Raw genomic sequence first — 19660 nt, forward strand, 5'->3', positions numbered from 1 at the left:
TCCAAAGAGGAGGCTAGGACTGCAAGTGCAGGTTGGGAATTTATCTATTTTGATCTGGTGATTAAAGAGGTGGGAATTGCTTGAAGTAGAGTTTATTTGAGGGAAGATTCAAGGGTAAAACTTTTGGGGAAGACGAACATTTGGGGATAAAACAGTAAAAGGCAGCACAAAGCCAAGAGAAGCAGCCAGAGACCCAGGAGATTATTGTCAAAGAAGCCAAGGGGGGGTAGTCAGAAGGTGTGAGTACTGTACGGATATTGGGGTGGGGCATGGTGGGGAGTAAGAGGCAGCAGTGATTGTGTAGATGTTGCTGAAGACTGAAAGTTTTGTGTCATCTGGTTGTGGGAACCAGATTATAGTGGTTGTGGTGTGATTGGAGGACAAGGAAGTAGAGGAAGTGTGGGCTACCATTCTGAGAAATTCTGTGGCAAAATCAGAGGACGATGGGGCAGTTATCCTGCTTGCATACAGTTGGATGTTAGAGGAGTGAGAAGAGCCAGGGCCTGGTCCTTAATCCTAGATAAGTAGGTTTAAGGTCTGCAGGTAGGTATTGCTGGTAGACACAGATGCTCTGGAGACATCCAGAGGCTGACAGTTTGTGGGGCGGGGTGGGGGTGGGGGGATCCTTTTCTGCCTGGGGATTGTGAGCGGCGTGCAGTTCCGCACTTCTGAGACTGTCTCAGGAACAGCCAGTTTGAAAACTTGCTCCTTCCCACTGCGGGGGAATGATACTTTTGCTAAATGTTAATTTAAAAAAATCCAACTCTTAGAAAAATAATCATACTCTTGGATATTGTGGCAATGTCAAATGAATGACTATAAAAGTTTCTGAACACTCGTTTTCAATTTTTGTATCTCATTGTAGGCTGGTGACGGTTGGTGGAGGTTCGCAGGCTGCACGTCTCTGCGTAGCACCAATGTAGTGGGTAAGGGAGCAGGAGATTGAGGTATTTTTCACAAGTGCTCCTTCTGGCTTCCTTAGGCTCATGAATTCCAGGGGAAGATCGCAGTAGGAAATGCTTGCCTCCTAAAAACACAGACTCAACTTTTTTTTAAACAGGAAAAATACAAATTCTACTTTTATAAACATCAGGTTTTGTAAAGGAGTCAGTAGTCTTGAATAAGATGTTTGCCCTCTTCCCTTCTGCTAATACTTGGAATCATTGGAAGTAAAAGAAAACTGTTCAAAGACGTAATAGTTAAAATATGAGAACCGTTAACTGACATATGAGAAATCCTCGAATATGAGAACTATTACCAGTCAGTTCTAAGGGCAGGAAGTGGTTAAGAACATGTTCTGAATTTCATGAGAATTTAGAGCAATATGAGAAAATGTTAATGAATGCTATCTTATGTTCAACATTGTAAATGTTAAATGAAAAATCTGAAATTGCATTTTGGTCTGATGAGAGCCGGGTTGAAAGTATTGCATGTATACTTTGTCAGGACATTTTCAGTTAGAGGTGACAGATGCAAGTCAGGCCAGCTTCAACACAAAGCGGGCATTTACTGGTTTCTGAAGAAGTGGGGGGCTGGTGGGGTGAAACTGGCATCCAGGGACTCCTCCAGCAGCGTGCCGTCACGACTCGTTCTCAGGATGAGAACTGGCTAAACCGGGGAGATGGGGTGGAGAAGTCCTCTAGTGTGAGCCCGCCTGTGTCAGAGCCCGAGCCAGAAAACGGGAAGTACCTGGCTTCCACTCTCATGGCTCCTCAGGACCACAGCAGTGGTTTGAACGTGGGTTCCCTGTGCTCAGCCATGGCAGGACTTCTGCCTCTCTTCCCCACTGAGTGTATAAAACTTTCCAAACCCACAGGGATGTAAAGCAGGGATGCTGTTATTTAAATCTGACATTTTTGTACAGATCTTTTGCTCACAGATTTCAAAGGATTCAAATTGAAGAATTATCTTCATGCTCATTAGCATTCAGTTGCTATTTATAGTTTTACAGCATCTCCTTTTCAAAAGAGACTAATTTATTTCACTCATTCTCCCTACTTTGGGCGATATGAAGAATGACATCAATCACTGTATTGTTAAAAATTAATAGCACCAAATAACCAAAGAGTGGAATGAATGTGTCTTCCTTGATTCTGTGTTGTAATTAGGGATTAAAACATGTATGTTTACTCTTACTTGGACAGTAGTGTCCATTTCTTAAGGGTGTATTTAACTCGGGGAGGGGGGGATGGGACATACCGTCCTGGTACACTGTAATATTTAGCTCCTTTAATCTCTTGCCTGAAACATGTGGGCTGTTGTTAGGTCACAGAGATCATTTGATATAGAGAATTATTGTGTATTGACATTTTAGCCACAGATTTGACCTGGACTAAGTTTCTGGAGAATTGTAGTATTGTGAGCATATGTAAGAATGTAAGAAGTATACAGACTTCTGAGTATGCCTAAGACATGTTTAATACACAAAGTTTAAATTGTAAGCATAGCACGATATCTTTAATTTTTTTTCAGTTCTGGGTCTGAAGAAGCCCAGGCTTTATTCTCTTTTGTTACAACAGAGTTCCTTCAATTAATGCAGTGGCAAGGAAGGTGGCAGGTGAGTGACCCATTGTCTGCTTGGGGAACAGATCTCTAAACTTACTGTCCTTTTAAAATGTGAATGTAAATTGGGTTACAGCTGGTTTGCCATTGATGATATATACAACAATGGTAGCTCCCCTTTATGTGGCAGTTCTTACTGGGTGTCTTATGAGCAGTTTATTATCTCAAGTGGAATTTGAAACATTTCATTGTTGTAGTAAAAAAAAGTCTTTATTTCCAAAAGGATTGGTTAGCCAGGAAAACTATAAACTACCTAACCCAAGACTTTGGTAAGAAAGAGATTTGATGCTTCTTATAAATTCCCCCTTGCAAAAGAAATAACACTTACGTAACAAGAAACAGGTTACCCATTCTCAGCCATTAGCCAGTTACCTGGTTTTAGGTCTCCACAATTAGGACTTAAAATGTATTCTAGAGAGACCTGATAAGAACATGAGACACTAGGGTGACTTGTCCTTAGACTTATATAGGAATCACTGATGTGTGGAACTTTGATTTTTGTGGGTTAAAAATAAGTATGCCAGGCATAATGTTGCACAAGTGGGCAGATTCTGTATCGAGACTTTCTGTCCAAATTAAACCTCTTATTTCTTTATATTATGCTCCTTTGTGGGGATTACAAAGATAATACTGGAAACAACTCAAAGTTCCAGAAGACTCCGGGATGTGGTAATAATGGTCCCTCTCCAACGAGGGAGCAAAAATCCATTATCTTTTGCTGAATATGAATCAGTGGGTTAACTGAAAAAGGCCCAACCTTCTGAACACTTAATAGTTTAAAAACACGAAGACAGACCCAAATGAATTTTTTATTGAAGATTCAGGGCTATATCATATATATGTGGTGTTTGGAAATATCCTGATGTATTTAATGCAAATTCTTAAAGTAATGTACTCAAGACACTGAATGCATCTCATCCATGGTACATATTTGGACTAAGCGTAATGATAAACCTGCAACAGAAATGAAAGTTTTAACAATCAACGAATGAGTAAAAATGGCTGCTGTACTCAGCTCAGTAAAAATGTCTTCTTACACGAATTGTTGATAGTGAGAATCCCTGAATTTGATGCTTATGCGTGCTCAGAAGGGGAAAACCATGGCCTTGGAGGACCAGAGCCCTGGTGTGGAAAGCCCAGGTAAAGTTCGGCTTTCCCCAGATTTTCCTACCCAGCCTAATTCTGTACTATTCCTTTCTCCCTCGATTTCTGTCTTGCTTGGTCTCTGAAATACTTTTTCTTTCTACATCTAAAACTTCAGGCTTAAAACAAACTCTTCAAAGTATAGATAGTATTTTTGTTCAAACAGTGGCTTGGTGGGATGGGGGCAGACACTGTTAACTAAAAAAAAGGCTAGATGTGTGTCTGAAGATATTAAAAGCTCAGGCTGGGGACTGCTAGGGAGGCCAGTTTTGCTGCCTTGTTTCTAGTAAGGATGAGGTCAGAAGGTTTAGAAGGCTGGCTTCCCTGGAGAATTGTGACACACAGAAGAAGAAAGCTAGGGAAAAACACTTTCTAGACTTAGTACCTTTTACCTCAGGCGTAATAACTGGCGACCTTACATTCCAGTAAAGCAGCCATCATTTCCTTTCTCTGGGATATCAGGAACCAACATTAGAAGGGGACATAAATGTATTCAGAACTTCAGAATTTCTGGAAGAAAAGCCACCCTCTATCAGTGCTCTTCATGTCTACCAGCTGTTTTCCCCACAAGGAGAGTCAACAAAGGACCTAAAGTTCCACTAAATGAAAGGACACGGGCAGACAAGAGGTTCCTACATGAGCAAGCAGGTCGAAGGCAAGAAAGAGAGGCACCTGTGCTCTCCGTCTGAGCAGGACAGCTTCCTCCCTGCTGTACCCCGAGACTGAGATCTGGGAGTCCCTTCCAGCCCCAGCTGCCTCCCTGTGGAGAAGGCCAGGCTTCTGTGTGCCCCCCAGGTGGGACACATTTCCGTCTAGGATGGGGGCTGGCTCTTCTCACTTCTGTGCTGGAGGAGGGCCAACTGGGGAGGAGGGCGCCCCATGCAGCCTGTGCCTACCAAGCTGTGGACAGAAAGGATGGCCCCGGCCTCCACAAGACTACTGGGCGAACCGGACTGCAGAAATGAACACTAGCATATACAATTTAAATTGCCTTAAACAACAAGCAGACAGACAGACACTCCAGCCATTGGCGACTGTACGAATCTAGGGTGCGGCCCTGGACCACTTACACCCTGGCTAACAAGGGTGCACACTGCACGCTCTGATCTCCTTCTTGTCCTTGCAGCTGCTAAACTGGGAGCTTTTGAACCTCTTCTTGACGGTCATGTAGCGTTCCTGGATGCCGCCACCACATAGTTTAGTGCATTCCGACCAGGCTGTCCACGGGCGCATCCTGCAGCCTGGAAGCACGGGAAACCCAGTTAGGGCAGCAGACATCGGGAGACCCCACCGAATGCTGAACTCCAGTACACAGCTGTCAGGCTGAAGGGTCTAGGCTTCCCTGCTCTTGAATGAAATGATAGGTTGAGTTTAACAATGGCTCTAATCCTTATTAGGGAACTTCTGCCCCTCTGACAGCCAGCCAGAAATGACCGATCCTGCTTTGTAGCATTTTATCAAGGGCAGGAGTCTGCATCTCCACCTCCAGAATCTAGGCTGGGCTGTAGGATTTGTTTCGGCCAATGGGACAGGAGCAAACAGGGCTTGGAAAAAAGCTGCTGGGAACACTTCCGCCACCACGTAAGCAAGCTGGCTAAACTACTGGAGAGGCCATGTGGAGAGGCTCCAGCCAGCCCTGTGGAGGCCCAGAAGTGCAGGTGCGGCCGGTCTACACCTCGCAGCTCCATTGAGCCTCTAGCTGACTGGAGCTTCATGGTTCTCACCAAGACCTCAGAAGATCGTCTGGCTGAGCCACCCCAAGTCCCTGGCCCAAGAATCATAGTAGTGATTATTTTGGGCGGCTTGTGGCTGCAGTTAACCACTTTCTCCTAATGCTTTGCTCCCCATGTATTTGGCCTCCTATAAACTCAGGTATAATTTCTTATTGCCTCTACACAGGTAAATATGGCTGCCTTAAAGAAAACTTCCCTGGGGCACCTGGTCAGTTAAGTGTCCGACTCTTCATTTCAGCCTAGGTCATGATCTCAGGGTCATGAGATGGAGTCCTGTGTCGGGGCTCTGGGCTCATGGGGCTTCAGCTTGAGCCACTCTCTGCGCTGCACCCCCACCTTTCCGCTTGCTTGTGCTTGTGCTCTTTCTCTCTCTCTCTAAAATAAAAACCTCTTCCCTGACTCCCAGCGGTTAGGTTAGATCTTTTGGAAAAAAATGTTTCCATGGCCCTCTATGTTACTCTTGTATAACCAAGCACTGTTATGATTATCCATCCAATACTGTGCTAAGTTTCATGGAGAAGACCATGGCACAGCGCCTGCTTGGCACATAGTTGGGCTTAATGAATGTCTGTTGAGTGACTGAATGACTGACTGACTGTGGTTTCCAACAGACACCACTTGGATACGTGCACAGCTCCTTAACAGAAAGGTAGGGAACTATCGGGGAGCATTTCATGATCTGCATTTTTCTCTTGGTCCTAACTGGAGGTGAAATGTCTTAAGAGAAAAAGGGTTAACTTGAGCTGTGCCTTTTGAAATAGAAACTCCATACCCATTAACCTTTAACTTTACAAGGTACCTTCCTCACCCACTCCAGGGCATTTAAACACCATCGATTGTCCATACCCAGTACTGAACCATGAGTCTTTCCAACTCAGTGTCTCATCTGATTGCTAATAATACTGCAGTCCTGGCCTGTGGACCAGCTTATTCAACAGTGAAGCCCCAGGCTGGCTTTTTTCTCTTTTTTTCAAATGCTGGGGTACGGGACACATTTTCCTGGGCTACAAATAGACTAGCCTTTGTGCCTGTGTTTGCCACCTCCAGACCACTCAACACAGGTCTGTTAAAGTCCCTCTTGCGTAAAACTGCCTGCAGAATCAAGTCTTAAATCCTCAGCAGGCCACTGTACATTTTATGGTTTGCCCCCCCCCTTCCCTACCCCACACCCCAGCCTCTTTTCCTGCCTCTTCCCTTGGGCTCTGCTCCACTGCCTCTATTTCATCGACTCTCTTGTGCTCTTTGGCACTTCTGTGCCTTTGCAAGTACTGTTCCTGCTGCCTGGGATGCAGGCCCCTGTCAGTTTTTCAAGACCCACTCGCATTACCCCTGCTTCGACAGCGCTCTGAACTCCAGCCTCCCGTTTAGGAGCAGTACCTGGAAACGGCTCGCCATCGGACTCCTCCCGCAGCTGCTCGCTCCTCCGGCTCTCTCGGGCCTCCCTCCAGCGCAGCTTTTGGATGGAAGGATTTTTCAGGCATTTCCGGACACGGCACTTTTTTCGCTGTACAGTCTCTGGGCAGGGTGCACCTCCAAACTGAGGCTCCATTTGGATCATCCGGGTTCGAATCATGTGGCCTTTCCCACAGGACTTGTTACATTCTGACCATTGGGACCATTCGGTGAGCTCGCAGTCGATGGCTGGCAAGACACAGAGGGGCCTGAGTGTAGCTCACTCCCGTCTGAAACATAAGGCCACTTAACACCTTATTTTGAACATCTCAATCCAAGCCTGTGAGAAATGCAAAGAAGGTGCTGATAAAACTGAGACTCCTAGAAGTGGACTGACTTCCTCCAGCCTGTGTGGTTGGTAAGCAGCAGAGGCAGGCTTGGTGCCCAGGCCGTAATCAACGTGCTGTGCCGACAGGACAAAATGCTTTGGGGGGAACTTGGCAGATATGTTCAGAGCCTCTTGCCCTGCCCTCTATCTGGAATATTGTCAAATCAGCCTCTAGTGGCATAGAATGGCCTCTCACAGTCCCAGGGACTTGGATTTTCTCAGGGAAGGCACAGCTCACTGGTGTGGTCTTGCACAGCTAGACCCTGAAGGACCAGAAACCAAGGCCATGGTGACTTTTGCTGCAGGACCCTATAGCTTGTCTTGTTAGACATCATCTGTGCAAAAAACATAGGAGCCAGAATTGGGGAATTCAGTAGAGAAGAGGAGTGAGAACAAGTAGTGTCTTAACGGTTTATCAGGGTTACAGGCTCTAGCAAATCTACTAAGTCAGGATCTCACAGATGCAGAGGGGGAAAACCCAACAGTTGGATTCTCAGGATTCTCAGGCCTCCTCTCTGAGGAGGCCAAGAATTCTGGACTCTTCACTGGCTTTGCAGAGGACAGATCCAGGCTGGATCTAGGAAGAACTCATTTTGGTCAGTAGTTTGGGGCCTTTATCCCTGGGAGCTCAGGCAGCTTTCTTATTTGTAAAATGTGGATAATGGTATTTTCCCCATTAGGTTGTGAGGATTAGGTGAAGTAATACTTCCAGCCCGGTTTCTGGTGCACAGTAAATGTTCATCTTTCTTCTCCATTCAGTGAACCCTGTGACTATATGGTTTCAGGGGTAGCTATCTCGGTCAGGAGTTCGGGAACCCCAGCTCTCGTGAGCTGGGTTGAACACAGGGTCAATCTTAGTTGTTAAAAGCCATAGGCTCAGTTAGTTTAATGGTCCAGGTGTTCTCCACCCATGACCGAGTCTGGCTGGAACAGCGCAGGAACTGTAATGTGGAACACTGAGGCCTATGCTTGTCAGGTCTAGTGCTTGACACGTTGTGGCAATTATGTGGTTTAATTCACAGAGCAACCTAGGAAGTGTGTCCCGCTGTTTTACAGATGAGGAACAGGGATGCTAAGTCATTCGCTGAAGGTTGTGCAGGCTGTAAAGGGACAAAGCTGGGACTTGAACCCAGGCAGGCAGCCTGAGTAGTAACAAGGAGGACAGAGCAAGAAAAACCAAGTGTGTTTCAGAGGAAGCCAGAAAACAGGTCCTAGCAAGTGTGTTTGACTTTCTACCTCCTAAAAGAGAAATGGGCTCTCTCTCCTTGGAGGTTAGTATCTGCAAAATACAGCTCATCACAAGGGTGGGGGTTGGGGGAGTTGGGGTCAGGCATCGAGTCTTTCATGGCTTGCCTTGGCAAGGCTGCAAATATATAGGAGTCAGTGATTTAATGTCCACCCTCTGGTCATGGGTAAATGGTCCCAGGGAGAAGGAAGAGAAGTAAAAAACATGGAAAACTTGTGGATCAGACAGTTCTGAGGGTTCTGGGGCGGGGCGGGTGGGGAGACAGGCCCTATGTGATAAGGCATCTTGAGCCTGTGCTGAGCCAGTTCAACGTGTAGTTTGGGTGTTTTGTAGCCGGTAGTGGGATCCCCTCTTGGCTGCTGAGGAGACTGAGAGTTCACCAGCTTTGCTAACACAGAGACCCAAAGCCCATGCTCTTTCTCCCCAGCAGACAGCTGTACTACAGGACCTGGCAGGAGGACTCCCATCCAGCACTGGGTAACAGGAAAACGGGGTGGGGTGGGGGGCACCAGGAGCCCCCAGGACTTACGGCATTCCGGCAGCATGCACTTTTCCACCTGCTCCAGCTCCTCGTTGCAGTCTCCGAGTTCGGCCAGAGACTTGAGCATCCGCTGGCGGGTCCGCATGCCCTTCCCGCAGGTCACGCTGCAGTCACTCCACTCAGACCACGGGGACAGCAAGCAGGGGATGGTATCTAGGCCAAGAGCCAGGTTTGCCACTGAGAACAGGCTCCTTTTCGCTTCTCTGCTCTCCTTGTCCCCCCACCCCCTGTCCCCCACTCTGGCCCCTGGAGTCTAGTGAAAGGGACTGATGGCTTCAGATGCCCCAAGGGACCCCACACAGCAGGAAGTGGCTCAGCAGACTCCGGCTCTTATCACTCTTGCATCTCCCCTGGGGGGTCAGGACAGCAGAAGTAACTCCGTAATAGGAATATCCAAGTCCCTGCCTGAAACAGCACCCAATCCCTAAGAACCATGCAATAAAGTTTTGGACACTTGCTAAAATCTTCGAATGTCCGGACGCTTGTGTGCATATGTATGCTTGTGTACAGATGTGTGGGCCTGTGCGTATTTTGCATAAACCTGGGGTTGTAATGGTTTATGAGGCTAGGCAAGGCCAATGCAGAACAAGAGTGGGGACCTATGACCTGTGGACTGGATGTCCCACCTGAAAGTTCTTATTCCACTCCTCCCCCACAACCAAGGTACTCTGGGGTCCTATACAGCACAGCTGCAGGTGGATGCTTTCCAGAGGCCACCAGTTTGCCATCTCAGCATTGCTCAAAGTGTTCCTCAAGGGAGGCCCCTCTCTTTGGGTCTGCTTGATGGACAGAGGACCCTGTTTTCTCCCAGCACCCACCCAGCCTCCGGTCTTGCTGCTGGGGAGGTAGTAAGGGTGCTGGGATCCTCCACACCAATCCCAGCCCCACACCCACTCACGACACTCGGGCATCATGCACTTCTCCGCCTGGGATGTCTCAGCCTTGCACATGGAGCCGTCCGCCGGGCTCATCTTGACCATGCGGTGCCGCTTCTTCATGCCCATCCCGCAGGTGGCGCTGCACTCATCCCACTCGCCCCACTCGGTCACCAGGCAGCTGCTGGGAGCTGGGAGGCCAGCCCTGTTGGGGTGGTGTCTGCGGCCTCGGCCACCGCCCTCCCCCTCCCCCTCCCCGCACTCGCTGGGCACCCCTACTCACAGCATTCCTCGTTGACTGTGCACTTCTCCGTCTCCTCGGTGGGCAGCGTGCACACGGAGCCGTCCTCAGGGAACTGCTTCACATACCTCTCCCGGGACCGCATGCCCATGCCGCAGGAGATGCTGCAGGGTGACCAGGTGATCCACTCGGACATGGTGCAGGTGGAGCTGTCTGCAACACACGAGCGGACACTGTGGGCCTGTGCGCCCCGCTCCCCGGGACAGGGAGCCGGAAGCAACTGGCCAGCTTTCTCATCGCCTGTTCTTGCCTCTTCTGTCCAAGACTAGTTCACCACATGATCATGGGTTTGTTTTTGGGTTTTCTGTCCTGTTCCACTAATCTGTAGGTCTGTTTTTGCGCTAGTACGTGGTCTTGAAGGGGAAATACACAGTCTCTTCAATAAATGGTGTTGGGAAAGTTGGACAGCTACATGCAAAACATGGGAACTGAACCCTTATCTTACACCATGCACAAACTCAAAATGCATAAGGGACCTAAATGTGAGACCTGAGAGCACAAAATCCTAGAAGGGATCACAGGTAGTAGTTTCTGATAATCGCTATAGCAACATTTTTCTTGATAGGTCTCCTGAGGCAAGAATTAAAAGCAAAACTAAACTATTGGGATTACATCAAAATAGGAACTTCTGCACAGCAAAGGAAACAACAAAATAAAAAGGCAGTTTATAGAATGGGAGAAAATATTTGCAAATGACCTCTCTGATAAAAGGTTACTATCCAAAATGTAATAAATAACTTAAAAAACTCAACACCCCCAAAGTAATCCAGTTAGCAAATGAGCAGAAGACATGAACAGACATGTCTCCAAAGATGACCAACAGATAGCCAACAGACACATGAAGAGGTGCCTGACATCACTCATCAGGGAAATGCAAATCACAACTACAATGAGCTATTAACCTCACACCTGTCAGAATAGCGAAAATAAAAAAATATAAGGAGCAAGTGTTGGCAAGTATGTAGAGGAACAGGGAAGCCTCATGGACTGTTGGTGGGATTGCAAACTGGTGTAGCCACTGCGGAAGACAGTATAGAGGCTCCTGAAAAAGAACGATTTTATGATCCAGTAATCACACTACTGGGTATTTACCCAAATTAGAAAAAAACACTAATTTGAAAGGATATATGCACTCCTATATGAATTGTAGTGTTTACAATAGCCAAATTCTGGAAGCAACCCAAGTGTCCACCACTTGGTGAATGGATGAAGAAGATGTGGGATATGTATTTAATGGAATATTTTTCAGCCATAAGAATGAAACCTTGCCAGTTGCAGCAACACGGATGGAAGTGGGGAGTAGAATGCCAGACAAAATAAGTCAGACAAATCCCAGAGGATTTCCCTTAATGTGGGATTTCAGAAACAAAAATAAAGGAAAAAAGAAGTCTTATTTGGTTTGTTTCTTAACTATGGAGAAACAGTCACCAGAGGGGAAGGGGATGGGGACAGGTGAAATAGGTGAAGGGAACTAAGAGTACAGTTATCACAGTGAACACTGTGTAACGTACAGAATTACTGAATCACTGTCTTGTACACCTGAAACTAATATAACACTGTGTGTTAAATACCCTGGAATTAAACCTAAAAAGAAAGTGAAACAGGATAGCTCCTCAAGGGGAGTCAGGCAGTTGAGGATGGACAGGAACTGAAAAGGTATACATCTTGAAACCAGGAGTTGTTCTCTAAGAAGGCATGCCTTCCAGGTACATAGGGGCACTTAGGATTCGAGCAAATCTGAAAGCTGCCTGGATGGGTAAAGGAATGTTTTATTGTACATAAAGTAAAATTTAAGATACGCCATAATCTAAAGTTACATGGCTGCATGGTCTAGGATTATCCTACATCTAAGACCATTAATAAAATGAAAAATTCACTTCCTCTGTCACAAACTACATTTTAAGTACACAGTAGTCATGTGTGATGAGTGGCTACTATTTTGGCCAGTACAGATACAGAACTTGCCCATCACAGAAACTTCTACTGGACGGTGCTGGAAAGATATTAATATATATTCTGAGATACAGGGTAAGCTCTTTTGCTCCGAGGAACCAGAGATTTTTTTTAGTTGTCTAAAGCTGCCAGTTCCCAGTCTAGAAAAATTAATGAGAATTTGGTTACTGAGGGTGAAGATTGTGACTGGCCTTTGGACACAGGGACCTGAGAATGGACACGGGATGGGTTTATACCCAAACAGTTGATTATACTCAGTGACCCCAGACCGCTCACTGCCTCTACAGAGGCTGGTTATAATGGGGGAATAAATGGTGGGGGGCGAGGGCATGTCTGTGTGTGCTAGAGAAGGGGACATAACCAGTCTGCTGTGTTGATATCTTGGGCATATATGGCTTTGCTCCCATCACTAGGTGTTAGCAAAGGCCATGATCGTATAGTAGACACTCTGGAGGTTGGTGGAAAAGATCATCAAAGCTCTCAGCATGGCTTGGTAGTCCTGTTTCCAAGTAGTGGTGGGGGTGCCACTCCTGGTGGAAACACAGAGGTGAGCAGGTGGGTGTGCATGTGTGTCTGCCTGCTTAGTTCTTAAAAAAAAAAAAGCAATGAAGTCTTTCATCTGTCCGTTTATTCCTGTCAATAAAGATTTACTGAATGCTCTGAATGCTTCATGGTATGCTCTTAAGTTAAAAAGATGTGTAAGAGCTGGATCGTGTTCCATTTTAGAAAGAGAGGAGCACAATAATTCCAGGTATGGAAAGCAGGACAACAAAGGTAAGCCCAGGAAATTGAGCAGAGAGGGGGAAAAATGCACTCCTTCTTGGAGTATGGAAGAAGATTTCACACAAAAGGACACATCTGAGTATACTTTTGTTGGGTAAAGGGTATCTGCACTTAAGGTGATGGGAAAGCTTACGCAAACACCTCTGTATAGAGAGTGCATATACGTGGTAGTAGGAGGTGAAGCTAGAAAGGATTGAGTGTGAGTCCAGCCTGCCCATGTCTGTGACTGTCACTTGCACATGGGTGATGCCTAGGCATGGTTATTTAACCTACGGATAGTGCCAGTGGTGTGTGTAGTTAAGAAATCCCTATTGGAACCACACGTTAGACCCAGAGACAAGGATAACGAAAGGCAGCACTCACTACCCAACGAGAACATTATGTTCCAGTGTAATAATGGTTAAGGGGACAGGGCTCGACAAGCCACAGTTCAGGCTTTCCAGAACCTGGTAAGAAAGACGTTACCCCAGGAAGGCAGAATATGGTCCCGACCTACCTGAGTACGTACTCACAGGTAGACCTTACTCTGAAGAAGCTCCACTCCTCCTGATTTCAAAACTTACTACAAAGCTACAGGAATCAAAACCCGGTGGTGTTGGTGTAAGAACAGACATACAGGCCAATGGACTAGAATAGAGAGCGAGGCTAGAAACAAAGTCTCATGTCAATGGGCAAATGATTTGACAAGGGTGCCAAGACCATTCAGTAGAGAAAGGACAGTCTCTTCAACAGATGGTACTGGGAAATTTGGATCTCCACCTATGAAAGAATGAGGTTAGACTCTAACCTAAAATCATAGTCAAAAATTACCTTGAAATGGACCAAAGACCTAAACAGAATTAATACCATAAAGCTCTTAGGAGAAAACACAGGGCAAAACCTTCATGACATTAAGTTTAGCAACGATTTCTTGGACAGGACACCCAAGGGACAGGCAACCAAAGAAAGAGCCAAACCAGATTTCAGGAAAGTTCAAAACTTGTACAAAAGGATAGTCAAGAGGGAACAGGTAACCTAAAGAAGGCGAGAACATATTTGCAAATCCTGAATCTGCTAAGGGATTTATACCCAGAATACATGGAGATAGAAGGGTTCGCTCCCCTCCGAAGGGCCTTACCAAAGGCAGGAACAGCAATAGACCACTGTGGGAGTATTTAAGACCATCCCCGAGAAGGGCCAGAGGGTGAATGACCTGCGGTGGGAAAAGCTTCCTTCAATTATCCTCGGCTTAGAAGTGGTTTTCTTCCTGCCATAAGCCAGCCCCAATTCTGCCTCCCTTCCTGTTGCCTCATGGCACCTCTGAGACAGTTAAGATCAAAGTCCCGAGAGAGTCTTGATCTGTCCAGGTGGGGATCGGGGCTGTGCCCTGGGAAGCAGGCGGCTGACCTCAGCTCAGTGCCATTCTGAAGCTTGAGCCATCACCACTGGAGTGGTTCGAGCTCCTAGCTCAAGTCTGATTTTTGAGCAGTAGCAGACAGAATTCTTGCAATTAGCCCAGCGGTCCTGACAAAAGAAGTAGGTGCTCTCACTCAGGTGGAAGGGAGACATGAAGGTCCATGAATGACACAGAATCAGGGTGATGGATTCAATGGTGGCCAACTTGTTCCCAGTTCCTTCAGAAGACACTGGAGTGAAGGGGAAGCAGGTGGCGCTTTATAGTTCTAGATTTGTCATACGATGTTTGCTAGCTCTTTAGTGACTGGTAGGTCACTGATTCCATGCTGGGAGGGAGTTGGTGGATAATATCAAGAATTCTTCTGATGTTCTAAGACATACAGGTTTTTAGAGCCCCCGAGACATTGTTGGAGCTGGGGGGGTCTTCCCTAGTGGTCCCCACTGGCCATGACAGGCAGGTTCCTGGTGCCCTCCTAAGGACACTGATCAGGTACGAGGGGCCGGCAGAGGCAGGTAGCCCCTCCCTTCCTCTGGCTCTGCTGCCACTGGTGCCCCCGGGGCTGCACGCTTACCTTCATCACTGCAGCCCGGACCCATGCAGGGCTGGAAGTCCTGGGTGTCCGGGCAGGGGACACTGAGGTCCAGCTGCGCCTTCAGCATGCGCTGCCGCATCCTCTTGCCTTTGTCGCAGGTGGAGGAGCTGCAGGCGGACCACGGGGACCAGTTGGAGTAGATGCAGGTTTCGGGGGTGTCATCTGGAACGAATACATGACAGGTTTTCCCCTGGGAGCCTGTGGACACTGGGGCTGGCCCTCTCCCCCACACAAGCTCATGTGGGGGCAAGGAGATCCCTGCCACGTGACTGGCCTTAGCAAACCTGGGTACTCACTGTTGGGGTAGAAGCTGCTACTCGGCCTTGAAGAATTCTATTTTAATCATTGCAATAATATCTAAACAACAGGGAATACCTCTTACTGTCCCTCCCCCTCAATATGTGAAGGGCTTTTCATTTCTAGTCCCTTCTTTCCAAGGACCCTGTAACAGGGGTCACCTCAGGGAAGCCCTGATTCCCTGACCACTTAGGAAACGCCAACAGCATTCTAGAACCTTCCATGTTTCATCCCATTGGATTCTTAAATAACTCTCAACAAGGCAGGTTCGGTGATCATCCCCATTTTATAGGGAGGACAATGTGGTGGGATGGGAGCTTCTTGTTCAAGGCCCCAGAAAGAGCCCTGGTTGTGTGACTCTAGATCCCATAAGGAAATAGGCTCCACCCTCAGCTCTGCCCCTTCCCCAAGGGTAGGATCCCTTTCCTCATTGGGGAAGTGGATGCGTCCACGCCGGGCACACAGACCGGTGTGACAAAGCCGAGCACGCTGGGGATACCATGATGCCCTTCCAAAGGCCCGATACCTGTGGACACATATTCCCATATCCCACTTACACCAACTCCCTTCTCCTCTGTGCCCAATCCTGGCCTTATTTTGGATGATCTTCCATGCAGAAGTCCTCAAAGATGGGATTAACAGGTCAAAGGACCAGATGTTTTTGCAGCTTTTAACACCTGTTCAGAAAACTGCTTTCCCAAAAGGTACTGTCAGTTTACGAAGGACGAAGGACGACTACATACCTTCATCTTTCTCTTCTGGAGCCAAATCTGCTACAATATCATCGACATTATCAGGCACAATGTTGCATTGTTCCCCCTGCAAAGGAGGGCTCACATTAAAGAATGGCATGTGTCGGGGAAGGAGGGGGTCATAAAATTGGATGCCCGCCCCGTGTACAAATCCCAGGCCACGGTGGAGTACTGAGCCAACTTTTACCATCAGACTGAAAGAGAAATGGCAAGAAAGCCACAGCTTCCCTCTTCCTGACTCGTGGCAGGTATTAGTAATTCACTGTGGAACTCACTAAAACCTAATTGTCTGGATTTAATCATTCAGTTGAGAAGGACCTTACCCTTAGGTTTATTTTGCTCATTTACACCTTGTGAATAATTCACATGCTTAGAAACCTTGGGAGGGGGTGCCTGGGTGGCTCAGTGGGTTAAAGCCACTGCCTTCGGCTCGGGTCATGATCCCAGGGTCCTAGGATCGAGCCCGACATCGGGCTCTCTGCTCAGCGGGGAGCCTGCTTCCTCCTCCCTCTCTCTCTGCCTGCCTCTCTACTTGTGATCTCTGTCTGTTAAATAAATAAATAAAATATTTTAAAAAGGCAAAAACAAAAACAAAAACAAAAAACCTTGGGAGGTCCAGGAGTTCTAGATTCTGGAATATGCAAGGGACCCCACGATTCTTTAGCAGAAAGGGGTACAGTCTGCTTACACTCATGGTGGGAAGGGTCTGTACCAGGGTGTGCTCTACGCCATTACCTTCCGGGCGATTCTCTCGATGACAACTCTGGCCACTTGAGTGATGGACCCGCCCTCTGGATCGTAAAAAGGACTCTGAGGATGGTCCAGACTGGTCAGGGGCCGGATTTTCTCCTGGGGAATTGTGGGCTTGTTGGGTGACTGTGGGGGAAGGGGGGTGGAACACAGATACAGAGTATGGGAAACAAAGGAGTTAAAAACCACAAAAGCAATTGGATTGTAATAGGATCAGAACAAAAGCGGTGTTGGAGATTTCACAACAGGTGTAACCATTATGGCTGTTGATGCCATTCTATCCCCACTGTGCACCGTGCAAGGAAATCGGTGACCCGTGCTTTCAGATCTCCCAGGTACACAAGATTCCATCCTGATGAAGAAAAGGTTTCAGAGAGGTCATCCCAGCAAGGAGACCGCTGACCCAGGCTGGCCTGAATCCAAAGCTCTTTCTACTAGACCAGGCATTGGCAAACGAGTCCATAGAGTGTAAGATGGTAAACATTTCAAGACTCTGTGGGCCCTCCTGGGTTGGCTACCACGACTCCACTCAGCTGTTGTAGTGAGAAAGCAGCCCCTGACAACATGTAATTGGGGTGGCTGGGTTTGAATTTACGACTCAGGTGGTAGTCGTACAAACCATAGCTTATCAGTGTCCCTTCTAGATGGTCCTGCCACTGGTTTTCTAAGGGTTTCACATTTCCATGCAGTTGGCGTGCTGACCACAGCTGAAGAATTTTAACATTCAGGACAGAATCCAAACTCCTTAACCTGGCTGGATGTCTGGAAACCTCCAGAATCTGGCCTAGTCTAATGTATGGACATCAACTTTGGTTCCCCATTTTCACCCCTTCTCTTGCCCTGTGCTTACCTAGGAAGTGCTCTCTGACCCCTCCCGTGGCCTCATGGCCAGCTGTGTGGGTCACACCGTATGTGATACGTGAGGGTGAGCCGATGCTGGCCTGCCCGACCACCCGGTGTGTCATCTACATCCTTTACGTCGAGGCCCCCACACCGCAGGGCCGGGCGAAGAGGAAGCACCCGGAAAGGTTCACCCGTCACCACCGCAGAGCTCACCCACCTCATAGGTCACCCCGCTGTCCGTGCCCGCGTCCCAGGGGATCAGGTCCTGCACCACCTTCTGGACCCAGCCGCACTCCTTGGTGCATAGATCCTCCGCAGACAGGCCCACATTCCAGTCGGGGCTGGGGCCCATCATGGTCAGGAAGGACATCAAGTGGCGGGTCCTGTCCACAGAAAACTCGGCCGAGGGTGCAGCTCTCCTGGAAACCAAACATACTACATCAGGGGCTCTGGGGGTGCACACCCTGACGGACATCCGGCCAGGCCATGGCTAAGGGAGGAGAGGATGGAAAGAAGGTGGATTCTCAGTCTTCCATAGATCTCTGCCTTTGGCCACGACTGGTTGACACCCTTTACTGTCCTGAGCCCCTCCGCTGGCCACAGGTGGAGACAATCACCTGCTCCCACCCCATCCAGTTCCAGTGCGCTTGGAGCACTTGCTGTTCTGTAGATGCTGCTTGTTCAGCTGTTTGCTGTCCGCTCTCACTGGACGGGAGCCCAGGGAAAGCACGGCTCTTGTCGGACTTATTCAGAGCTTGGTTTCCAGTGCCTACAGCGGTGCCTGGTGCAGAGCAGGTGCTCAGTCCAAGTGTCTGAATAAATGGCTGAGCAACAATCTTGTCTTACTGTAACTGAACTCGAGCTCATCCGCCTGATGCCCAGCAAAGACAATCACACAGACACAAGGTAGGCAGCCAGGAGAAGGTTCAAGAGGCCTCCAGATGGGGAGATGGGAGGGCAAGTCTCAAATCCACCTCCCTTAGGAGGAAATTCAGGGAACTCTGAAGGCAAATGAGAAATGTCTGGGTTCAAAAGTTGCAGCTGAGTTTCCTAATCTGCAGCTGCGATCAGTCCCCTTACCCCTTTGGTTATGGGTTCCTGTCCCCACTGTCCTTTGATCATTCCTCAGCCTTGCGGGAATGGGGACGACTCTCCGGTTAACTCTCCAGTTACTTGCTGCTGAGATGGGGTGAGGACCAGAGGTAGAGGGATGGAAACTTTCTGCCTGCCTTTAGAAAGATTCTTCAGTTACAGGTAGAAACCCGGCATTCTGCAGGACCGAGATTTGTATACTTTGGTTATGAATGCTCAGACTCTGTTCTCCCGAGAGCCTCCGGGAAGACTGGTTGGAACCAGGCTGCTTGTACACCCCTGTTTCCTCAGACTGGCTCTCCTGACCCAGACAATCAGGTCTTCCCGGGGGTGGCTGTGCCACAGGGTGCTCCATGCCGGGTCCTCCTTGTGGACAGGCTGTAGGGAACCCATGGGTTCCCCTAACTCGAGCGTGAGGAACGCACGGCTTCCTTCCCTCCAGGCTCACTGCAGAATGGATGGTCAGGAGCACTCCACAAGGTCCCAGGCAAGGGGGCTGGAGCTGGCCCCCCACGTGCTCGCTCTGCAGGTCCTAGGGGACCCCAAGTCTCTGGAATTCCTGCGGCATAAGGGCACAATTCTGGGGCACATCCGCCTGCTGGCAGTGAACCTGCCCACTCAGTGTGCCTGATCATACCCAGTTGCCTAATGGGAGCCCCGCCCACAACTCCTAAGTCATGAGAGTGTAACTGTGTAACATAGAGGCTTAAATCACGCCCACTCAGGGGCGGCGGGGGGGGGGGGGGCACTCCTACAGAGAACAGAGAAGCCAACGCACCTTTTTCCCAAGTGAGTTTCCTAGCGTATCTTTGCCACAGTCCTTTTCTGTTTTTCCAGCCTGTTGGGGGCTCCAGGAAGCATGTGTTGCCATCGACTGCCCAAGGCCTCGGGCACACCTGTGTGACTTTGACCACAGACGCTGCTCCGTGGTTATCTCATGGTCGTCTGAATTGTTAGAAGCAATCCAAACCTTAGAAGGATTTTGCTTGGAAGTGTTTTGACAACTTCTGAGGCCTTCTGG

At 48.3% G+C, this 19660-nt stretch overlaps 1 protein-coding gene across 1 annotated transcript in view; it reads right to left on the minus strand.

Annotated features, from left to right (window-relative positions):
* Window positions 1-3351: 3351 nt before the first annotated feature.
* The window catches only part of SPON1 (spondin 1), a gene marked incomplete at its 5' end in the record, with an annotated part of 155646 nt that continues 139337 nt past the window's right edge, over window positions 3352-19660 (minus strand). The window contains 9 exons of the mRNA XM_080816289.1: window positions 3352-4946; window positions 6816-7079; window positions 8994-9158; window positions 9904-10071; window positions 10164-10334; window positions 14885-15067; window positions 15946-16021; window positions 16690-16830; window positions 17765-17966. Of these exons, the coding sequence (XP_080672415.1) occupies window positions 4783-4946; window positions 6816-7079; window positions 8994-9158; window positions 9904-10071; window positions 10164-10334; window positions 14885-15067; window positions 15946-16021; window positions 16690-16830; window positions 17765-17966 (1534 nt within the window). The 3' untranslated portion in view covers window positions 3352-4782. The remainder of the gene's footprint in view (window positions 4947-6815; window positions 7080-8993; window positions 9159-9903; window positions 10072-10163; window positions 10335-14884; window positions 15068-15945; window positions 16022-16689; window positions 16831-17764; window positions 17967-19660) is intronic.

Source organism: Martes martes (genome assembly GCF_963455335.1).
Source record: "Martes martes genome assembly, chromosome: 10".
NCBI lineage: Eukaryota > Metazoa > Chordata > Mammalia > Carnivora > Mustelidae > Martes > Martes martes.